A 22,400-nucleotide genomic window follows, 5' to 3' on the forward strand; every position below is an offset into this window, starting at 1 on the left:
ATTGCGCTCCTTGCCTTCATCTGTTCAGCTAATGGTTGTCCTTTCAACGATTTCCTTTCCACAAGTGTTCAAAGTGAATAAATAACAGCTTAATTTTTTATTTCCCAGTACTGTAACTGTTTTTTTTTTTTTTAATTAAAAAAAAATTTAAACAATTTTTTGGCTGTGCCATGTGGCATGTGGGATTTTAGTTCCCCAACAAGGGATCAAACCTGTGCCCCCTGCCTTGGAAGCGCAGAGTCTTAACGACTGGACCACCAGGGAAATGCACTGTAAGAGTTTTTAAACTACTGTTCAGCAAATTAGCAGGTGGGTGGGATTTTATGAGCTGACCTGAGAAGCCAACCATCACTAGACGGTCTGGGCTTTGTGTTCCAAGGAGACACCTATAAATGCATTCTGGAACACAACCCTAACTGTACGTGGTGATTCTTCTGTGCTAACTCTCAGGCAGCTGCTTCTTATGACTCTCGTCTTGACTGCAGGACTAAGGCTGTCCCGCCGACACCCTGGTACGGACTGTCTTCTGTGCCTCCCGCCAGTGGCATGTAGGACAGGATGAAGACTCGGCAAGTACTTGTGGGTTGAGGACCATGAGTGCTGTGAGAGTGTCGAGGGGCAACACACCCTGAGTCCTCTTCGGTTGGAAACTGGCATTTCCCTATCAGGTCATGTCAGTGTGAGCCACCTACTCACACTGAGAGCTGAGGACGTTTGACCAAAGCCGATGAACTGCCTTCATAGGGGTGTCTGTGGGTCACAGACACAGACGTGGTGCTCGGGGCACAGTAACCAGGGGGGCAGCATTTGGGGAAGGAGGTGTGCCCTCCACTGCTGCTATTAAGTTTGGCACAAGAGCAGGAAGGTTGGAGGGAAATACAGGATGTGTTTGGTGCCTCGTGGGTTTAACAGTTTTGAGAACAGTCAGGAGACAGCATGGAGGTGGTGGGCCAGAGTTCCCACGCAGACCCCAGAAGGAGGACAGGCGCTGTCCCCAGGTGACCTGGAGGGCAGTGCATGGCGGTACATGGAAGTGTGGAAGGACATGGGTGCCCAGGTCTCCGTCCTGGATCCCGGAGGTCACTAGGGGATGCTCTGGAGGTGACGGGAGGAAGAACGCAGGAAGGGACTAGAAGATTTGTATTGCTACTGTCACGTGAGCTCACGAGTGACGTGGGCCAGACACACCTGCAGCTGGCTCAGGTAGGGCCTCCACGCCGCGTCCAGGAGGCTCTGGCGGTACCGCTTTGTAAAGAAGCCCAGGTACGAGATGGAAGCTGCAGTGAGTAAAATGTCTCCACATAATTTCCTTTCCTGTTGCTTGAGGTTCTGCACAGCTTCTGCCCATCTCACGTTTTCAGAGGCCAGGCCTCCCACCTGCCATTTGGAAGAGCAGAGAGGGGGAGAAGGCACGTCATACCACAGGCCACGATTCAGCCACGGAGAATGCACAGCACACGTTTCCCAGCAGGGGACTCGGGACATCATCTGTGTGGCCCTTGTGATCAATGCGGGTTTGCACCGGCCGCAGCAAGCACTGCAGCAAATGAGCCCCTGTTCTCTGCCCTGAACCTGCTGGGCTGTGGAGAGACAGGGTCTGAATGCAGCCTTCAGGGCTCTGCCCTCGATAGGCATAGAGATGAACATGCCTGCCTCGAAGGGCCATGAAGAGAACTTAGTGTGACTGTGTGTGATCATCACTTGGGGTCATGTCTGGTACTCAAAACATAGCATAAAATCATGCACCTCTCCCTTCTCTTCAAATACTGAAGATACGAAAATCAAAGAAAATCAATTGCACTATAAATCACTCACAGAGGCCAGGATGGGCATGGTCATTAAGCCACAGATACACAGAAGCAAAGTCCCAAGACTGCAGAGCAGGGCCTGACTCTGCCGGCCCACGTCAGAGGCACCCTCTCTGGAGGAGAGACGGTCTCCCTATGGGAGGACTGTGAGGCGAGCTGTTTGGTGAAGCTTGGCTTCTATGCTATGCACATGCATGCATGTTCAGTCGTGTCTGACTCTTTGCAACCCCATGGACTGTAGCCCAGCAGGCTCCTCTGTCCATGGGATTCTCCAGCAAGAATACTGGAGTGGATTGCCATTTCCTTCTCCAGGGGATCTTCCTGACCCAGGGATCGAATCCAGATTCCCTGCATTGCAGGCAGATTCTTTACCGCTTGAGTCACCCGGGAAGCCCTCTGTGCTCTGGTGTGATGACTGGTCGCCTTTTCTTCCTCGAAAGATGACATCCAAGGATATCACAGCTGACAGACTTGAGGGATTTACCCCACCTGCCCATCCTCACCCCGTCTTAGATCACACAGATAAAGATCAGAAAGTCCCAGCATCTTGTCAGAACCCCAAGGTCAGTGGAAGTGGGGGGGCTTCAGAGACCATCTGTCCTGAGTCCTAGAGCAGAGCCCCACCTCACCTCCTGTGAGAACCAATGCAGAAAAGTCTCCAACCAGGCAGAGAGAGGCCAAGGGAAATTCTGGGAACCAGGCAGGGGAGTGAACAGATGACAGGCCGGCAGAGAGGTCCTGACTGCCTCCCGCTCGTCTGTGGAGGAGCTGCCTCTACACCCCACCATTCAGTGAAGTTGGGGGTCTCAGAGCTGTGCAGCAGCAGGTTCAACACACAAGGGCTCAGACACACCTGAGGTTTCACCTCCCATCACTGGAGTGCGGCTGGTTCAGTGATGGTTATGACTCAACTGTTCCTGAACTGGGAAACCTGGCTTTGTTATATACATAAATGGTGGCTGGAATAAACGTGTATGAAAAGGGATTGATTCCACTTCCTTTCACTGGTGAGGGAGGTGCTGTAAGGGCCCTCCATAAAGAGATATCATGTCCAGTGGGCACTGCTTTGCAGGCTCTGAGCTGATGATTCATGATGAGAAATGTAAGCCACAGGGGATGAAAATGGCTACAAATCCTGTGATTCTCTTCTTGTCAGGGGCTGGGGCCTGTGGTCCCTCTCCCCGGATCTGACACTGCTTTGACTAGTAGAATGCAAGGAAGGATGCTGTGCTGGCTTTTGGTCCCAGGCCTTAAGAGAATGGGACCTTCTACTTTCTGTCCTTGGGACACTTGCTCTTGGAGCCCTGAGTGGCCATGTAGGTGACTACCCTGCTGGACAGACCAAGGTCATGGGTGGCCATGCTCCGAGTCAGCTGTCTGGCTCCTTTCTGCTTCTGTCTCAGCGCCTCATCCTGTCCACACCCTTGTTATCAAACGCCCCACAGGGAAGAATGCCTGGGTTTGCCTATCAAAGGCTAGTTTTGTCTTCAATGATTCCCATAGCCGTTGCAGGTACAGGTAAGCATGTCATGCCTCTTGAAAGCTGCCTGATGGATCCCACACCCCTTCCTCCCAACCATCCCTGTAGGAAATCTCCTTTGACTAGATCAGGGTATGCATTCATACTTTCCCCAGGAGTCAGCCTCTACAGCCTGGAGCATTTTAATATTTCTTGCCACTCTTGTCAAAGTGGGGCTCAGCTGTGTTCATCTACTATGTACCTCTGAGGCACCAACAAGCTCAGCTTGTGTAATTAAATCCCCCTTCTTCCCCCACCCCGTCCCTGGAGGTTCACACTTACCAGGCGGTTTGCAAGGGAGATGGTGCCTGCGGTCGCTTCAGCTTCTTGCTGACATTTGAGTTTGTCGGTTGTTGCTTTCTCAAACTTAGCTGTGAGTTTGGCCAGGTTCTCATTAAGGTGCTGTTGAGGAAGGAATGCAAGGTCTGTCAGTAATTCCAGTGCTTCAGAGATAAGGGTCCACGTGCAGGGCATTTTTAAAGAAGCCCTGTGCTCCCTGGAAGAAGCTGTGAGGGACTGGGGAAATGGGCAGGGAAGGGAAGGGAGGCAAGCTGGGGGGCTCTCAGGCAGATCCCCGTGGGAGTCCAAAGGGTCCTGATCCAAGACAGAGAACCCAACTTTCACGTCCCTCACCCAGTCAATGGTCCAGGAGCAGGAGGGGGTGATGGACCAGGAGAAATGAAATGAAATGTTAGTTGCTAAGTTGTGTCTGACTCTTTGTGACCCCAGGGACTGCAGCCCACCAGACTCCTCTGTCTATGGACTTTTCCAGGCAAGAATACTGGAGTGGGTTCTCCAAGGGATTTTCTTGATCCAGGCAATGGACCAGGAGAGAGAGACTTAAATTCTGTCTCTCTCTGTACTGGGGAAAATGGGTTCCAGTACTCTGAGAAAGAAAGTGAAAGCGCTGCTTTGCTTTTAGAAGCAAAAGCTCACTGGAGCCTGGGGAGGCCTGGAAATGGACAGAAGGATCCCAGGATTGGGGGTGGGGGTGCAGGGAGGAGCCAGACTGTCTGCTGCAGTTGGTTTGCAGGTTGGAGTTGGTCTGCAACCTGGGTCCTCTCCTTGTTTCAAGGTCTCAGGAGTATAAGACAACTTCACCTAACCTCCTCCATTCTCTCCAATTATCCCAAAATAGAGGAACATTTTTTTAAAAGACATGGTTCTCAGTTTTTCTAAATGCATTAAGAATTTAGAATGTAAGTGCACAGTCTTTGTTGCCCCTACCACACCTGTTTGCATCTGCAAAGCCACCTAGTTGCACAGAAGACACCTCCAGATAAGTCTCACATCTGTGTCACAGTAGGGCTTCAGGCTGCTCTGTCCATCATCACCAAGTCACAAGAGGAAGAAATGAAGAGCCAGACTTATACAGCCAAGCAGCTTAACCAGGAGGTGGTGAGGCATCCAGTTAACGGTGGCAGGCTGGCCACATTCTTCTGCCTCCTCTTCTTCCCAAGACTTCTCCAACATGATCATGAGTGAAAGTCGTTCAGTCATGTCTGACTCTTTGTGACCCCATGAACTGTAGCCTGCCAAGCTCCTCGGTCCATGGAATTCTCCAGGCAGGAATACTGGAATGGGTTGCCCTTTCCTTCTCCAGGGGATCTTCCCAACCCAGGGACTGAACCTGGGTCTCCCACATTGCAGCCAGACTCTTTACCGATTGAGCCACAAGGGAATAAATTCAAGGGAAGGATTAAAACATGAACTGGAGGAAATCTAGACAGTGTAAGAAAATATAAAGTGAAAAAAAATAAAAGAAAGTAGAGGACCCGTCAGAAGTTTCGATGGGCTTCCCTGGTGGCTCAGACTGTTAAGAATCTGCCTGTAATGCAGATTTGATCTGAGTTTTATCCTTGGGTTGGGAAGATTCCCTGCAGAAGGGAATGGCTACTCATTCCAGTATTCTTGCCTGAAGAATCCATGGACAGAGGAGTCTGGTGGGCTACAGTCCACGGGGTCGCAGAGCTGGACACAACTGAAGCGACTTTCACTTTCTTTTACTTTGAGAAGTTCTGATATCTAATCAATATGCATTCCAGGAAATAAGGTTAAAAAAGAAACAGAAGAGAAACTACAAAGCATCTTGTGGAACCGAAGAAAATAAGTCTCTACAGGCCAAGCACAAAGAATAAAAAAAGAATGACAGCTAAGTACATCAATGTAACATTTCAGACACCAAGAATAAAGAAAAAAAAATCGAAAGACTTCCAGAAAGGCAGAAACACAGTGCACCCACAAAGGAATGGGACCCTGACTGTTCATCAGACTTCTCACCAGACCAAAAGATAAAGCACTCAGTGTTCTAAGAGGAAAATATTAGCATCAGAATTTAAAACTCAGTGAAACTGTCAATTCAGTTTAGAAACAAAAAGATATGTCCAGACCAGAATATTAGATAATTTATCTCTTATGTAACATTTCTGAAAAAGTTATTTAAGAATGAGCCAAAGCAAAACAAGAGAAGAAATCAAGAAAGAAGCCATGGGGACCAGAAGTCTTTGGAGTGAGCCCGAGAGAGCAATGAATGTGATTACTCTTCATCACTAGAGCTTTGAGTTGGAAACAAGAGAGAAAGGTCTTGGGAACAAAGGCAGGCTCAGTAGAACACTGGAGTGGATGGAGATTTAATTTTTTTTTTTTAAGATTTTTAAAATGTGAACCATTTTTTAAAATTCTTTATTCAATTTGTTACCATATTTCTTTTAAAAAAAATGTTGTTTTTTTTTTTTTTTTGGCCACAAGGCATGTGAGATCTTAGCTCTCTGACCAGGAATTGAACCTGTACACTCTGCGTTGGAAAGTGAAGTCTTAACCACTGACCACCAGGGAAGTACCTAGAGAGGTTTTTTTTTTTTTTTTTTTTCCCCAAAGGAACTAATTGAAAGAGAGAGAGAAAAGGAGAAAGTAGAAATTCCAGGGGGAAAGGTATTTTAAAAAGGAAATGTAATTGTACTTTGATCTGCTATGAACAATATAGAGAGATTCATAGAATATAAATATAATTTACTGTCCTTTCAGTTTTTTGTATCAGTCAATGGGGAGCGCCTGGGACAACTGATTTGGTTACAATGTAGGGATTTTCAGTGTTGGTGATTCAAAAACCAAATAACGATAAGTAATGATAAGGGAAGTGGGAGGTAGGAGGGAGGCGGGTGAGCTAAAGGCAAGGGCACTAACTCCATCTTGAACACGAGAGCTCCAAGGAAGCGGCCTCTATGTGATTGAACAAGGAATTGAGGTCACGTCGGCGAAACAGAGTCACTGTAATGAGATAGGAGATGATTGTTGTCCAGCCTCCTGGAGCAGAAAGTCAACTGTCTAAAGAAGATACATGACAAATGGATGCGGCACAGCACTTAGACAGGGCTCAGAAATTCAGATGCGCAGAACAGGAAGACGGCGCAAACTAGCCAGATGAGTCTAATGTTAAAAGAAATAGGGGCCGGTGGGGACTGTGACAAAATGCAGCAAAACTGCCTGCTCGAGTGGGAAGCCACTGCTTAAGGCCAGAGTCAGTCAGTGATATTCAGGAATCTTGTGATTGTTATAAGACTGGCCAGAAATCAGGTTTTTTAGTTTTAAATACTGGCCACCAGTTAAATCATTTCCAAGCAGTACGTGCAGGACAGATAAAAGACATTTAAGCCATTGGGTTGCAAGCTCTGAGTGGCATCAACAATCAGTTCAGCTCAGTTCAGTTCAGTTCAGTTGCTCAGTCATGTCCAACTCTTGGTAACCCCATGGACTGCAGCACTCCAGGCTTCCCTGTCCTCCATTGTCTCCTCAAGCTTACTCAGACTCATGTCCATTGAGTCGGTGATGCCATCCAACCATCTCATTCTCTCATCCCCTTCTCCTCCTGCCTTCAATCTTTCCCAGCATCAGGTCTTTTCCAACGAGTCAGTTCTTCCAATGAGCATTAGCTGGCCAAAATATTGGAGCTTCAGCTTCAGCATCAGTCCTTCCAATGAATATTTAGGACTGATTTCCTTTAGGATGGACTGGTCTGATCTCCTTGCAATCCAAGGAACTCTCGAGAGTCTTCTCCAACACCACAGTTCAAAAGCATCAATTCTTTGGCACTCAGCTTTCTTTATGGCTCAACAATCAGTAGAAACAGACAAAAGAATGAAAAGGTCAGGAGACTGTCATTACTCACTCGAAGCTCTTCTCTGCTCTCTGTTATTTTACTTAATGAGTGAGTAAATGCCTGGTGAAGATGCCTTCCTTGTTTTTACTGCTATTATTTTTTTAATCTGCCAAGTTCATATGTGTTTGTGACAGAAAAAAAGAAAATACAGATAAAAAAAAAAACCATCCAAAATCTACTACTTGGAGATAACCACCACTATTCATATTGGTGTGTATTTTAATTATCTGTGTAGTTGCTAATTTGTGTCTGACTCTTCGCAACCGCATGAACTGTAGCCTGCCAGGCTCCCCTGTCCATGGGATTCTCCAGGCAAGAATACTGGAGTGGGTTGCAATTTCCTCCTCCAGGGATTTTAATTATATATATAATCAAATTGAAATTACCTTGTAGAATGTGTTCTGAAAGATGCCTTTTTTTTTTTTTTGCTTTATGCATCATGAGTATAAAATTCTTGGTACAGCAGAAACAAATACAACATTATAAAGAAACTGTACTCTGATTAAAAAATTCTTTACTTGGAATTATGCTAAAATCCTAAAAACAGGCATCCTCTTCTTGGTGAAGGGGGATGCAACTGGAGAGGGCTGGCTGTGGCCTCAGTGACACAGAGGGAGGCACTTTCCTGCCTGGGTGGGCGTCCATATGTGCAATGGGTATCAGTCCACCCTCCTGTTATTAGTAGGTGAGTGTCATGCCTATGTTGATAGGCATGTGGATGAGCAAGGATGGAGAGGAGGTTGTTCAAAGCGAGAAGGCATCTTTTTAATTTCAAAAAATATTTTGGCAGAAGAGAAGTGCCTTCCTAAGGTAGCCAAGTATTTTAAAAATATTCTGATTGCTTTCACAGGTTGAATGAGCCCATCATGTGCGTGTTGGCTAACTGAATAGGTATAAACATTTTGAAAACATTCCCTTCGCACCAAATGTTCCTTTCGTTAAAATAACTTGAGTAAGAGAGGGAGAGCTTTGAAAATGTAGTTCCTATAACACTTTTCTGAGAGCGACTGAAAAATATGAAAATGATCAGAAGGTCTTTTCCCCCCTAGAAGCAGTCAACAGGGTGGTAGAGTGTTTTGCTCTTGCTGTTCTTTCAAGAGGGCCGTTGGGAGGTTGATTATCAGTAATCTGGCCCGTGAATATCCGGGTTTTATAAAGCAAACATACTGGGAGATTCTTTGCTTTGCCAAAGCATCTCTTTTTTATAGACAGTCTGGTTGCAAGGATCTTTGAACTGGGGTCTTTAGCTGAGGAATTTAATCTATGGATCAATAATGCTGTGAAACTTGAAGCATGAAGCATGTCTGCAATCTTGCTTTTCATAATTTGTAAAACCCTTTTTATCATCATGAGAAATGTGCAGTAAGAATTTTATCTGCCTAGAACGCACATGTAGAAATGAAAGATCCAGGGAAAGTTTCGGCTTGAGCTTGACCTTGGTGGTGACCAGGGCGTGAACACAGACATGATGACACTTGCAGCTGATGGAGAAGCAGGTGGAGGTAATGCAGGGGTCAGGAGTCACAGGAACCCTGGTGGTGGCAGCAGCTCCCTGTGTTCCTGTGGGCTGCGCTCTGGGCTTCTGTTCTACCTGCTTCTCTCCTTTGATCCTCACGGCAAACTCACAAAGTGGGGGCTATTCAGTTCAGTTCAGTTCAGTCACTCAGTCGTGTCCGACTCTTTGCCACCCCATGAATTGCAGCATGCCAGGCCTCCCTGTCCATCACCAACTCCTGGAGTTCACTCAGACTCACGTCCATCGAGTTGCTGATGTCATCCAGCCATCTCATCCTCTGTCGTCCCCTTCTCCTCCTGCCCCCAATCCCTCCCAGCATCAGAGTCTTTTCCAATGAGTCAACTCTTCGCATGAGGTGGCCAAAGTACTGGAGTTTCAGCTTTAGCATCATTCTTCCAAAGAACACCCAGGCCTGATCTCCTTCAGAATGGACTGGTTGGATCTCCTTGCAGTCCAAGGGACTCTCAAGAGTCTTCTCCAACACCACAGTTCAAAAGCATCAATTCTTTGGCACTCAGCTTTCTTCACAGTCCAACTCTCACATCCATACATGACCACTGGAAAAACCATAGCCTTGACTAGATGGACCTTTGTTGGCAAAGTAATGTCTCTGCTTTTCAATATGCTATCTAGGTTGGTCATAACTTTTTTTCCAAGGAGTAAATGTCTTTTAATTTCATGGCTGCAGTCACCATCTGCAGTGATTTTGGAGCTATTACTGTGTCCATTTTATGTCAGGAAGCTGAAGTTTGGGCACTTGAAAGCCCTTTCTATATGTCACCCACCGGTGAACAGTGCAGCGTGGATTGGAAGGGGTTTTAGCTGCCGTGTCATTCCGCAGGATTCTGATTTCCACCTCTCATGTTGGCAATACCCATTGTAATGGCTTCCCAGGTGGCGCAGTGTTAAAGAATCTGCCTGCTGATGCAGGAGATGCAGGTTTAATTCCTAGCTTGGGAAGATCCCCTGGAGGAGGAAATGGCAACCTACTCCAGTATTCTTGCCTGGAGCGTCCCATGGACAGAGAAGCCTAGCGGGCTACAGTCCATGGGGTCGTGAAGCATCAGACAAGACTGAACGTGAACACATGTCATTTTGATGGCAAAGGTGAAGTTCAAGGGGAATCTGTCTCAAATAGGGGTGAATCCAAGGTCACCTCCATCCCCCAATCCTGGGTGAGGGACATACAACAAAAATATCAATAAGAGGCTAATAATGATATATTTATGGCCAAGGGACCACCCCCACCCCAAACCACAACATGCTAGTCTGCTCTTACAGACTTCTATAAGGCAGTGCAGGCGGCATAACACGTCCCACAGACCCACATGTCCACAGCAATCAGAGCGAGGGGGCGGACAGTGGGCAGAATGGAAGATCCTGATGCACGAGGTGGGGAAAGGTGGGGAAAAACTATGTCTCAGAGAGGAAAAGGGGTCTCCCATTTTTTAACTTATTTACAAAACAGGCTCACAAACAGGAGAACAGACTTGTGGTTGCCAAGGGGGAAGAGGTGGGGGAGGGATGGACTGGGAGTTTTGGGATTAGCAGATGCAAACTATCATCTATAGGATGGATAAGTAATAAGGTCCTACTGCACAGCACAGGGAACTATAGTCAATAACCTGTGACAAACCATAATGGAAAGAATATATATGTGTGTGTGTGTAATTGAATCTCTTTACACAGCAGAAAATAACAACATTGTAAATCAACTATACTTCAATAACATAAGTTAAAGAATCTCCCTTTTCTGACCTTATGTTCTTAACTATCAGATGTGCAAAAATATTAGATTCACCTGTGGCTAATAAGATAGCAGCTGGTTCCATGGATAATACCATTCATTTATTATACGTATCCGTCTGTCATCTTTTCTTTCTTTGGAGGAAATGGAAAAAAACCTTTTAGGACCAAAGCTTAAACCCATGGCCCGGTGGGTCTATCTTGTTTGGACTACACGGTATTTGAGAAAGAAAACTTAAAAGTTTCCTCTATTGAAAAATTAAGATTTTACATAACAATTTGGTTTTCTTTAAAAGTCAGGTCCGAGGCGCTGGGGCCTGGGGGAGAGGGCTGTTTGCTTCAGGTGGGGGTCACTTACAGCAATCTTGGCTTTAACGGCCGCCAGCTTCTCCTGGGCAGCAGCGAGGTCCGAGGTAGCCCTGCTCAGTGCTTGGCGCTTGGGTTCCACATCACAGAACACCTCGTGAAACTTCACGATGTTTATGACCCAAGAACAGAGGCCTGCGGCTGCATAAGACTTGGTGGCCACAAACTCCGGATTGAACTCGGGGTCCTGCAGATATGGCCTGATGGCCTTGAGGCAGTTCTCGTGAATGTTCTCCTTATCAAAGTGGACGAGGGAGTCCAGGAAACTGTCCACCTTGGCCATGGTGACCTTGGCGGCCTTCCAGCTGCGATCCTTGGGCACCTTGCCCCTGGGGGCTATGAGCACCATCACCGCTGCGCTGACATTGCTCACCGCCGGCGGCGGGGAACCAAAGGACTTCAGCTCGGTCAGATTGGTCTGCAAGAGAGAGGCACATTGTCAGAGGAAAACGCGTGGGCTCTCTTTGTCACCGACCACTCATGGAGGCTGGCTCAGAGTGAACTGAGAGGGCCATTTCGAAGCCTTTAGGTGCCCTCGGAATTTTAAATATCATGATTCATCAGAAGGGAACCAAAAACTCCCCAGTGGTTCCAGACTGCTCCAAATGGTTAGTCGAGACTCAGCGAGGTTCTCTCAGCACTTTGACCTGCAGCCCATCAAAAACACACAATTATTTCACGTTTAACTGAAATGTATAAGGATGCCAACACGCTCTGAAACAGGCAGAGTGCCATGAATAAAAGATAAGGTTATTATAAATTAATTTCCATCTTGGATTGAAGAGAATGGCAGTGTAACCCAACTATATATTTTTTTCTTTAATTAAACTGCTTTGTTCCATGAGCTTGTTCTAACTACAGCTGACCGTCCTGATAGCAAAGTGGTATTTTCTGCCAAGAAATAACACAGACAGAAAGCCAGGCACGGCATGTGCTGTTACTGCCTCTGCCTAGACAGGGGTTGGAGTTTTGCTACAAGTTTCACTTGCTCTAGAAAGATATGGCTGAAAGGCTTGACCTTGAAAAGCCACTCGAACTTCTCAGGCCTTAGTGTTTTCATCTGTAGGTTGGGAGCAGTAAATCTGCAAGTGAAATTTGGTCAGAAATGCATATAAAGTTGATTTAAGGTTTGTTGTGACCGACAGTGAGGAACATGTAATCTCAAAAGCACTTGATTTCAAGGCTGATTTTGTGAACAGGGAAAATCTTTATTTCAAAGATTAGATCCTTGTGCCAAATTAATTTGGGGGTATTCTCAGGCCTGGAAATCAAAACAGGAGGGGGATTATTTCTAGGACCTCATGGAAGCACCTAGGAAGGTGCTCCATTTATTCTTGCCCCGGTTTGCACGTTGAGTCATGAGAGTGTTGTCTATAATGGACAGGAATGAACGGCAGCGCAGGTGCGGCAGCTGTGCTTGGACACCTGTCCTAGTGGCCTCCCCTGAGCCAGAGAGGACACAGAGGGAACATACAATCAGAAACAAAACCCACGCGATTTTAATATCATTCAAGTTGAGCATGTATGTTCAATGTACTGAATTAAGAAAAGATAAAAATGGATACAGATGAAATTTAATTCTATAACCTAGATATATCATTGTTACTGTTTCAATGTAATTCCTTCTAACTTTTAAAAAATTATATATATATATATATATATTTTATTGGGAAATTCTGGGCCTTTGTTGCTACATGGGTTTTTCTCTAGTTGTGGTTGTACAGGCCTCTCGTTGTGGTAGCTTCTCTTGTGGCAGAGCACAGGAGCAAGTGTCTTTTGATTTCATGGCTGCAGTCGCCATCCACAGTGATTTTGGAGCCCAAGAAAATAAAGTCTGTCACTGTTTCCATTTTTTCCCCATCTATTTGCCATGAAGTGATGGGAGGCTGGATGCCATGATCTTAGTGTTTTGAATATCTAAATGTAAATATATACATATATGTATACACACACACACATTGTATACAGTGCTTTTTCATGATGCTCATTGTCTCTCGCCCCTGCCCAGAGCTAAACAGAATCTTCATAGAGGCAGAATCTTTGTTCATGGAGGCATCACGGGCACCTTGAACAGTGTCTGGCATGGAGGGCAGTCAGGGAGTCTCCGCTGAGTGAATAAACGTGTCTGCACAGTTGTTCATTTGGCAAAGGGGGGATGTAGTGGTAAATAAAAAAGTCAGTCCTTTTGCTCACGCAGATGGGAGGGACAGACACAAAAGGGTCAATCTTTGGTATGTTAGAGAGTGAGAAGTGCTCTGAAAAAAAGCAAAAAACAGGGCTACTAGGCTAGTGGATTCTTGAAGACTGATGGTATCACTTTGGCCAGGGAGGGGGTTCTGGGAGGACCACTTAGAGAACCTGATGTTTCAGGAGGGGGAAGGGCAGAGAGTAAATGAGTGGGGAGAGGGCAGGCACAAACGCCAGTTCCAGCACGATTTATAAGACCTCTTCACACACACACACGAGAATACTCTTTTTTTAATTAAAAAAATTTAAGATATTCGGTGACAGGTAGAAATTCAGCTTTCCTACAGCCAAACTGAATAATCCTTTTCCAGATGACATCATGCTATCATCCTTCGTTTTTATGGTAAGAAGGGTCTTTCATACGTATTAAGATGATGTGACCTTATAGTAACTTTTCTAGTTCTTTTACAGTTTCTTTCTCATTGTTCACTGGTTTATAAGATTACATAATTTAGTCCTTCTAGTAAAAGAATACATATTTGTTGTGAAATATTTAGCAAAGATGAAGATGAAAACCAGACTCACTCATCATTTTACTACCCAGAGATAAACACTGTCCTGGTACGTTTCATTATATATGCTTAACAAACTATCAAAGAGGCACAGAAAAGAAAGATAATGAGTGAATGTAGTGTGAATATATATGAATGTGATGCATGTCTGGCTGATTCGTTTATATACACATATACATATATGTAGGCTTCCCAGGTGGCGCTAGTGGTAAAGAAGGAGGGCACGGCGACCCACTCCAGTATCCTTGCCTGGAAAATCCCATGGCCAGGGCAGCCTGGTGGGCTACAGTCCATAGGTTCACAAAGAGTCAGACACAACTGAATTGACTTAACACACACACATGCACACATATATGTACATACATATACATATACAATCACTGTTGACACCATTTTTTTGAATCTGGCTTTCACTGAAAATTGTATCTTAAACTCTTTCATGATATGAATTATTTTTGCAAAATATGATTTTAGATAAAGTATGTGCAATTTTCTCTCATTTAGATGAGCCATAATTTAGCCAACTCCATATTGTTAAGTATTTAGGTTATTAAATTTTTAATAGCTGCTTAAATGATATGAACTTTTAATGAAATTAGAAATAAGTAAGCCCCAAATAAGAGTCAAATTAGACTTGGATTTAATGTATAAAGTATTTGAGGAATAGTGACATCCTTAAAATATTAAATCTTGCCTTACACAAACTTGGTACATCTATTTCCCTGTTCATATCTTATTTTACACTACTCAACAAAGATGTGCAGTTTTCTTCACATAGTTTCAATAAATTTATTTATGTTTACTTATACTGAGAGTTTTGATTGCTATCTTGAAAATATTATATTTTCTAACTGGCTACTGCTGATATTAGGAAAGCTATTAAATTTTGTAATGGGCCCTTAACCCTCCCCTTTTATTTGTTTTATTATATTTTTATGACATCTATGAATAATAACACATTTGTCTGCTACTTTACAACATTTGCACAATTACCATTTTTCATTTATCATTGCATTGGCTAGAAACTTTAGGGCAATTGTTTTATAATAGAAGCAGAGGGGGTCATTATTGTGCTTTTTCTTTGCTAATGGGAATTCTGCTAATGCTCGACCGTTAGACGGGATGTTTCATTCTTGGACAGGAATTGATTGCTATGTGCTAGCAAATTATCCAAATATCCTTTTGTTCCTACTATACTGAGAGTTTTAATAGGAAAGGATGTTGAATTGTGTTAGGTATCATTTTTGACATTTCTCTAACTACAGAATTTTTTGCCTTTTTTTTTTTTAAAGATTTTTTTTTTTAATGTGGACCATTTTAAAAGTTTTTACTGAATTTGTTACAACATTGCTTCTGTTTTATGTTTTGGTTTTTTGGTCTCAAGGCATTTGGGATCTTAGCTCCCAGACCAGGGATCGAACTCACACTTCCTGAATTGGAAAGTGAAGTCTTAACCATTGGACCACAAGGAAGTCCCCCAAAGCTATTATCCTTTGATCAATGGTTGGGTATATTTACAGGAGTAGCCTTGCATAGGCAAAACTTTGGTCGGCAGCATACTGTTGTTTGAATAAATTGCTAGGCTTGATTTACCAGCATTTTATATGGATATCTTAAATCACTACTCATAAATTTGTATAATTTGAGGTTTTATTTTCTTGTGCTATCTCTATCACTTTCAGTATCAAGCTTGTCATATAATAAAGGTCTTAAAAAGTCCTGTAGGAAAGAAGTCTGTTAAACTCTGTAACCCTAGAATTCTCAAAATCATTTAATTATAAAATATACCTTTTATAAATAACTTGTAAATATTAAGTTACAAGTCAAATGACAGGAAGAAAATATTTACAACATATAAAGCAAGATATATAGTAAAAATTTATCTTAAAAACCCTATAAATCAATACAGAAAAGGGAAATTATCTCATCAGAAAATGGACAAAGAATTTGAGCAAATAATGAAGGAAGTAATCTAAGTATTGGAATCTAACCATTCACAAATTTTTTAAATGAAAAAATTCTTGTGTTCTTAATGAGAAAAATTAGAATGATTGAAAATACTTAAGACTGGCAAGGATGTGGGGGAAAGCAGTGCTTACAACTATAAAGAAGAGTAGCTATTTTGGATAGAAATTAAGCATTACTTATATAAAAAAGAGAATTATTGTTAGAGCTTCCTATTGCTTCTGTGGGGCTTCCCAAGTGGCGCTAGTGGCAAAGAACCCACCTGCTAATCCAAGAGACATAAGAGACAGGGGCTCAATCGCTGGGTTAGGAAGATCCCGTGGAAGAGGGCATGGTAACCCACTCCAGTGTTCTTGTCTAGAGACTCCCATTGACAGAGGAGACTGGTGGGCTACAGTCCCTGGGGTTGCAAAGAGTCAGATAGGACTAAAGCAACTGAGCACACACATTGCTTCTGTAAGAAATTACCATAAACACAGTGACTCAACGTGAACGTACAGTCTTCCTATTTTGGAGGTCAGGATTCCTAAGCCGAAGATGTTGGAGAGGCTGGTTCTTTCTGGAGGCTGGAGCAGCGAGTCTGACCCTTTCTGTTCCCAGTTTCCAGAGCCAGCCTCACTCCTTGGCTCAAGGTTCCACATCATATCAGCTGTGTCTGCCCGCTCTGCTCCCACCATCATGCTGCCTTCTTCCGATCTTCCTGTCTCCCTCTTCTTTGGATCCTTGTGATGACATTTAGGACCCAGCTGGGGCTTCCCTGGTGGCTCAGATGGTTAAGAATCTGCCTGCAATGCAGGAGACCCGGGTTTGACCCCTGAATGGGGAAGATCCCCTGGAGAAAGGAACTGCAACCCACTCCAGTATTCTTGCTCTAGAATTGCACGGACAGAAGAGCCTGGTGGGCTATAGTCCATGGAGTCAAAAAGAGGTGGACATGACTGAGCGACTAACACTCTCACTTTCACTGGATAGTCCAGCATCATCTCCCCACTGTGAGATCCTTGATTTAACCACGCCCACCGAGTCACCATATGAAGTAAAATCCACAGGTTCCAGAGGTTAGGATGTGGGTATTTTGAGGGGTGGAGGAGGTATGATTCAACCTGCCATGTTATTCTCTCAAACAAGTGGATTTCTTATTTGGCCCAGAGAAATATGTGAACATGTGGAGTAAAGATGTATGTACAAGAATATTTGTATTAGAGAAAAAAGAAACTAATTAGACACTCAAGAGTAAATAGCTAAAAGAAATAGAGTACGTTATAGCCTGGAATACTACTACAAAGCATTAAATGAATATGGTTTCAATGTATGTATTGGCGTGACACAGTCTTGTTTCATGAGGAAGAGTAAGTTGTCATTATCTATTTGTATTTAAAATATGATATATTTTATATGTATATAAACATATAATGCAGTGCATATAAAATATATCATGCTTTAAACACAAATCTCCTGCACTGCAGTCTGAGCCTCCAGGGAAGCCCTAGGTGTTAGTCCCTCAGTCATGCCCGACTCTTTGTGACCCACTGGACTGCAGCCCACCAGGTTCCTCTGTCCCGTGGAATTCTCTAGGCAAGAATACTGGAGAGGGTTGCCATTCCCTTCTCCAGGAGATCTTCCCGACCCAGGGACTGAACTTGGGTCTCCTGTATTGCAGGTGAATTCTTTACTGTCTGAGCCACCAGGGAAGACCTACTGTATTTCATATGTGTATTTGCACAGATATAAATACATAGAAAAATTGCTGGATGAGATACAGCTCAAGCTTTTCCAGGAGTGCTGTTTTAGGAGAGGACTGGGGGTGGAGTGGAAAGAAGGGTGACTTTATGTTTCATCCTGTACATTCTGTACTCTCTGAATTATTGTAATGATAAAAATGCCATTATATGTTATTTGTATAATAAAAAGTAAGTTTACTGGATAAAACGCATAGGAAATAAATAGAAAATTTCAAGTAACTCTGCAAGGAGAAAAAAAAGAAGCCATGAAATTGTAAGCAAAACCATTCTTCAACTAGGGCAGGAAAAGCTATACTGGATTTGCTTCAGTTTAGCTATAAAAGTGAGATAAAACTGCCAAAGCAGAGACTTAAAATGTACAGGGACTTACTACTATGCTCTGATTTACAGGTGTTCTTTATGTATTAACTAAAGCTTCATTGTTAACTTTGAAAATGATGAGAAAATAGGAATGCGGTCCTTAAATACCAGAGTCCTGTGGATGCGAAAAAATTTGAGGATACTCAAGGGGTCCCTGTGTTCGTGAAGAAACATCTCCCCTGTTCTGTGTGGTACAATCTGATCCATTCTACTTCTCTGAGCAGGGGGTGGGGGCTGGGAGAAATGGGTGAAGGTGGTTCAAAAGGTACAAACTTCCAGGTTTAAAATAAATAAGTCCTGGGGATGTAGTGTATAGCTAACTGTGTTGTATATTTGAAAGTTGCTAAGAGAGTAAATCTTAAAAGAAGAGCAAACAAAACACGAGAAAAAATTGCAACTATGCACGGTGATACATGCTAACCAGACCTAGTGTGGTGATCACTTCACCATATATTTGTATATACCGAATCGTTATGTTGTACACTTGAAGCTAAGATAACATCACATGCCATTGTGAGAGATGAAGAAGTTCAGTGGCTGGCGCGTGAGGCTCCGCAGCTCGTTTGAAGACAGTACCTGTCCTGTTCTCTGGCACACAGTGTTTGTGGGTTAGTTCGCTGAGTTGTGTCTAGCTCTAAGCTGCAGTCCATGTGACCCCATGGACTGCAGCTGGCCAGGCTCTTCTGTCCATGGGATTGTCCAGGCAAGAATACTGGAGCAAGTTGCCATTTTCTCCTCCAGGGGATCTTCCTGACCCAGGGACAGAATCCTCATCTCCTACATTGGCAGGTGGATTCTTTACCATTGAGCTACCATACATAGTAGGCATTCATTAAAAATGATTTTCATGGGCTTTGCTGGTGGCTCAGTGGTAAGAAACCCGCCTGTCAATGAAGGAGATGGGTTCAGTCCCTAATCCAGGAAGATCCCACATGTTGGGGAGCAGCTAAGCCCATGAGCCCCAGCAACTGAGCCTGTGCTCTAGAGCCCAGGAACCACAGCTACTGAGTCTGCCTGCCCTAGAGCCTGTGCTCCGCAACAAGAGAAGCCACCGCAGTGAGAAACCTGCCTACCACTACTAGAGAAGCCTGAGAAGAAATGAAGACCCGGCATGGACTAAAATAAACAAACAAATAAAATTATTAAGAAAACTTCATTCCTTTAGAAACATGAGTTTCACTTTCTTTGTGGCAGAGGTATCTAGTACTCAAACCCAGTGCTTTTTTCTCAATCCGATCCCATCACTTTCATGAGTTACACCTCTATGTGTTCATTTCTACCAGCAAAGGTCACCTAACTAATCAGCCATAAAATTAACCAAGAGTATTCAGGGGTTTTCACTGTTTTCAGCCTGTGGAAACAGAAGAGATAACACTGTTATAAAGACATCGTCGACTACAGCAAACTGAGCGGCTGCCATCTGTTAGCTATTAATACTTTTCATGCGTTATCTAACTGAATCCTTACAACAACCTGTTGTTGCTGTCCAGTTGCTCAGTCACGTCCGACTCTTTGCGGCCCCATGGACTGCAGCACGCCAGGCTTCGCTGTCCTTCACAGCCTGATGGGGACTATATTACTACCACCTCTTCTTTACAGGTGAGGAAACAGAGACTCAAAGACCATAAAGTCATTCCTAGGGTCACACACAGTAAATAGTCCAGCCAGAATTTGGACTCAGCTCATCTTAGAACATATAATCTGTGTCAAAAAATCTTATGAAAGACGTTCATCTTCTTGGCAAGAAGTGATTCGCATTGTTGTCTGGCAGAAACCAATACAACACTGTAGAGCAATTTTCCTCCAGTGAAAATAGAAAGACCTTCAAGAAGAAAGAAAAGCTTTCAGGCTGAGAAGTGGTGGCATAATTGGGTTACACCTCCACTCCCCAGTCTATCCATAATTTCTAAAATTTTCCTGGAGAAATCTTGTGTTTTCTATGAATGTGAGGTAGAGGCCCACTTAAGGATTTTATAGGTCCTTCCTTTTAGGGACCTCCCACCACACATCATAAAAACACCAAAATGCACTCATATCTCACATTTAATACAATTTATACATAACTATACATCACAGGATTTTCCAGTGTCCTCAGTTAGTCTCAGATGTGCTGAGGACCTAAGCCAAGGGATGCTACCTTCCAAAGCAAGGTGTGCATTGGTTACACAGAATCCATAAAGGAAAGCTTCAGAGGGACTTTCCTGGTGGTCCAGTGGCTAAGACTCCACACTCCCAAAGCAGGGGAACCTGGGTTCGGTTCCTGATCAGGGGCCTAGATCCCAAACGCTGCAATTAAGAGTTCAATGTTGCAGCTAGGGCTTCCCTGGTGACTCAGTGGTCACCAGGAGACCACTGAGAGAGCTTAAATGCAACTTGAATGACACTGGACTGGGGTTCTAACTTATAGAAATCTACAGGGTGCAAATGGCAGGCTAGTCCCCTGGCAGTGGAACTTGGGGGGTGTTTCCTACATGGGTGGCCAACACTCTCAGATTCCATCTGGAAGAAAGAGGCACAGGTGTTGCCTGTGGAGCAGAGGTGAGCTGCTGGCATGGCCCACCTGGCATGGGCTCTCTGAGACCTTGACCAAATGGCCCCTGTGAAGGGGCAAGTGAGTATCTAGACTCTCAGCAGAAAGAGGAACCGGTGGAGGGTCTGCAAAGAGATGATGTGAGCTTCCAAGTAAACATCAGCTTTCCTCTGTGATACCAATTCCTGATGACCTGAGTCTGTCTGCCCAGCTTTCCATCTTCCTCCCTCAGTCTCTCAGCCCCGGGCATCCAAATGGGAAAGAAAGTTAGTGTGAAAACTATAAAAGGAAGAAGTACTACCCACAGGCACCTCTCAACACACAGAGTATCTTTAAAGGGAGCCAAAATAAAGCTCCCAATGAACACATCTCAAGAGCCACGCTTGTTCCAGTAAAAGGTCATGTGTATGAGCTGAATTTAGTTGACACACAGTTACATGTTGTAAACAACTGAGGACTTGCCAAGTTTGATTTCATAGATTTTTTTCTCTTACTTTGGAGACATCTTACTTTAGTCTCATATCTTAAACATTTTCATAGGGCCTTACAAGGCCTGCATGCATGTGCGTGCTAAGTCGCTTTAGTCATGTCCAACTCTGTTCTACCCCATAGACTGTAGCCTGCCAGGCTCCTCTGTCCATGGGATTCTCCAGGTAAGAATACTGGAGTGGGTTGCCATGCTCCAGGAGATCTTCCCAATCCAGGGATCAAACTGAAGTCTCTTGCATTGGGGTGGGTTCTTTACCACTAGCGCCAACTGGGAAGCTTTGACTCAAGGTTTGAACCCAGCTCTCCTGCATTAGAGGCAGATTCTTTACCACCTGAGCCACCAGGGAAGCCCGTAAGAGGCCTATGTGTCCTATAGCACAGAAGAAGTAAAATGACCATGGACTGCATAGCCATAAGGTCTCTGGGCTTGCATTTTGAAGATGTGAGTTCAACATTGAGGTCTGTGACTCTGGGCTCTGGCTTTCTCATCAGTGAAGTGAGGAGGCTGGACAGTTGGCCCCTCCTGTCCCGATAAGTTCGGGACTCACACCTCTGGGATTTCGCTGGCAGCCTGTGCATCCTGACATATATTCAGCGTAGGTAAACGTCTGCCTGCTCAATGAATAAGCCAGTGGCAGCTGGTCCCAGCCCAGCCCTCTGGACTGTGCCCTTGTGTCCCTCGGAACGCCAGCGTGGTGGGCTGCCTTTGGGTCGGAGGAGAGGCTGCTCCTCCCCAGAGGGATAAGCCAGCACACACACGTTCCTCCTACCTTGTTGAGGGTGTTGAGGGCCGCCTGGGCTGCTGTGAGCGCTGGCTCTGCCTTGGCCAGGTCTTCTTCACAGTCCTTTTGCTTCTGCTGCACCTCCAGCATGATGAGGGCCACCTTCTGCTCCTCCTCATCGGCAATGGCTTTCTCTCTGCTCACCTTGTCCGACTCCACACCCACCACCTGAATCAGCTTGTCGGCATCTTCATTCTTCTGCCTCAGCTCCACTTCCTGGGTGGCCAGCTTGGCTTTCAGCTCATCCACCTGCAGCAGAAAAGTGGCAGGTTTTTTCCAATGGAACCATGGTGGGGTCTGACCCTGCAGGGCAGGGAAGAACACCAGCTCCTGATGCAAAGGTGCAAAGCTGAGCTCTCAGCTGGGACCAAGCTCCCTGACCTGGGAAAGGAAAGGTGCCCTGGCCACCCTCTTCCTCTCTCCTCTGCAGCAAATGTGGTGGGAGATTCTAAGCAACGGAGGCTGTGAACTTTCTTTCTCCTTGATGCCTAAATGACACAGCTGGCTTCTCACTGACGTTGGTGTCTGTGTCTTGTAAAAACCTCACAGGCCTAATATAACACTTTGCACATAGTAGGGCTTTAATAAGCAACAATTATCCTTTAATTGAATTTGGCCAGTCTGGAATGCACTGAGGATTTAGCAAACTATAAAAAGTGAGT

General features: G+C 44.6%; 1 protein-coding gene across 7 annotated transcripts in view; it reads right to left on the reverse strand.

The window, feature by feature from the left end:
• DNAH9 (dynein axonemal heavy chain 9) overlaps positions 1-22,400 on the reverse strand; it is a 285,306-nt gene that overhangs the window by 62,706 nt on the left and 200,200 nt on the right. For all 7 annotated transcript variants that reach the window (XM_086358784.1, XM_086358783.1, XM_086358785.1 and 4 more), the window contains 4 exons: positions 21,727-21,987; positions 11,104-11,529; positions 3,610-3,729; positions 1,189-1,377 (listed from right to left, as the gene is read on the reverse strand). In XM_086358784.1, the coding sequence (XP_086214910.1) occupies positions 1,189-1,377; positions 3,610-3,729; positions 11,104-11,529; positions 21,727-21,987 (996 nt within the window). The remainder of the gene's footprint in view (positions 1-1,188; positions 1,378-3,609; positions 3,730-11,103; positions 11,530-21,726; positions 21,988-22,400) is intronic.

Source organism: Bos grunniens, chromosome 19 (assembly GCF_055505025.1).
Source record: "Bos grunniens cultivar Pamir isolate PY7600 chromosome 19, Bosgru_T2T1.0, whole genome shotgun sequence".
NCBI classification, from domain to species: Eukaryota; Metazoa; Chordata; class Mammalia; order Artiodactyla; family Bovidae; genus Bos; species Bos grunniens.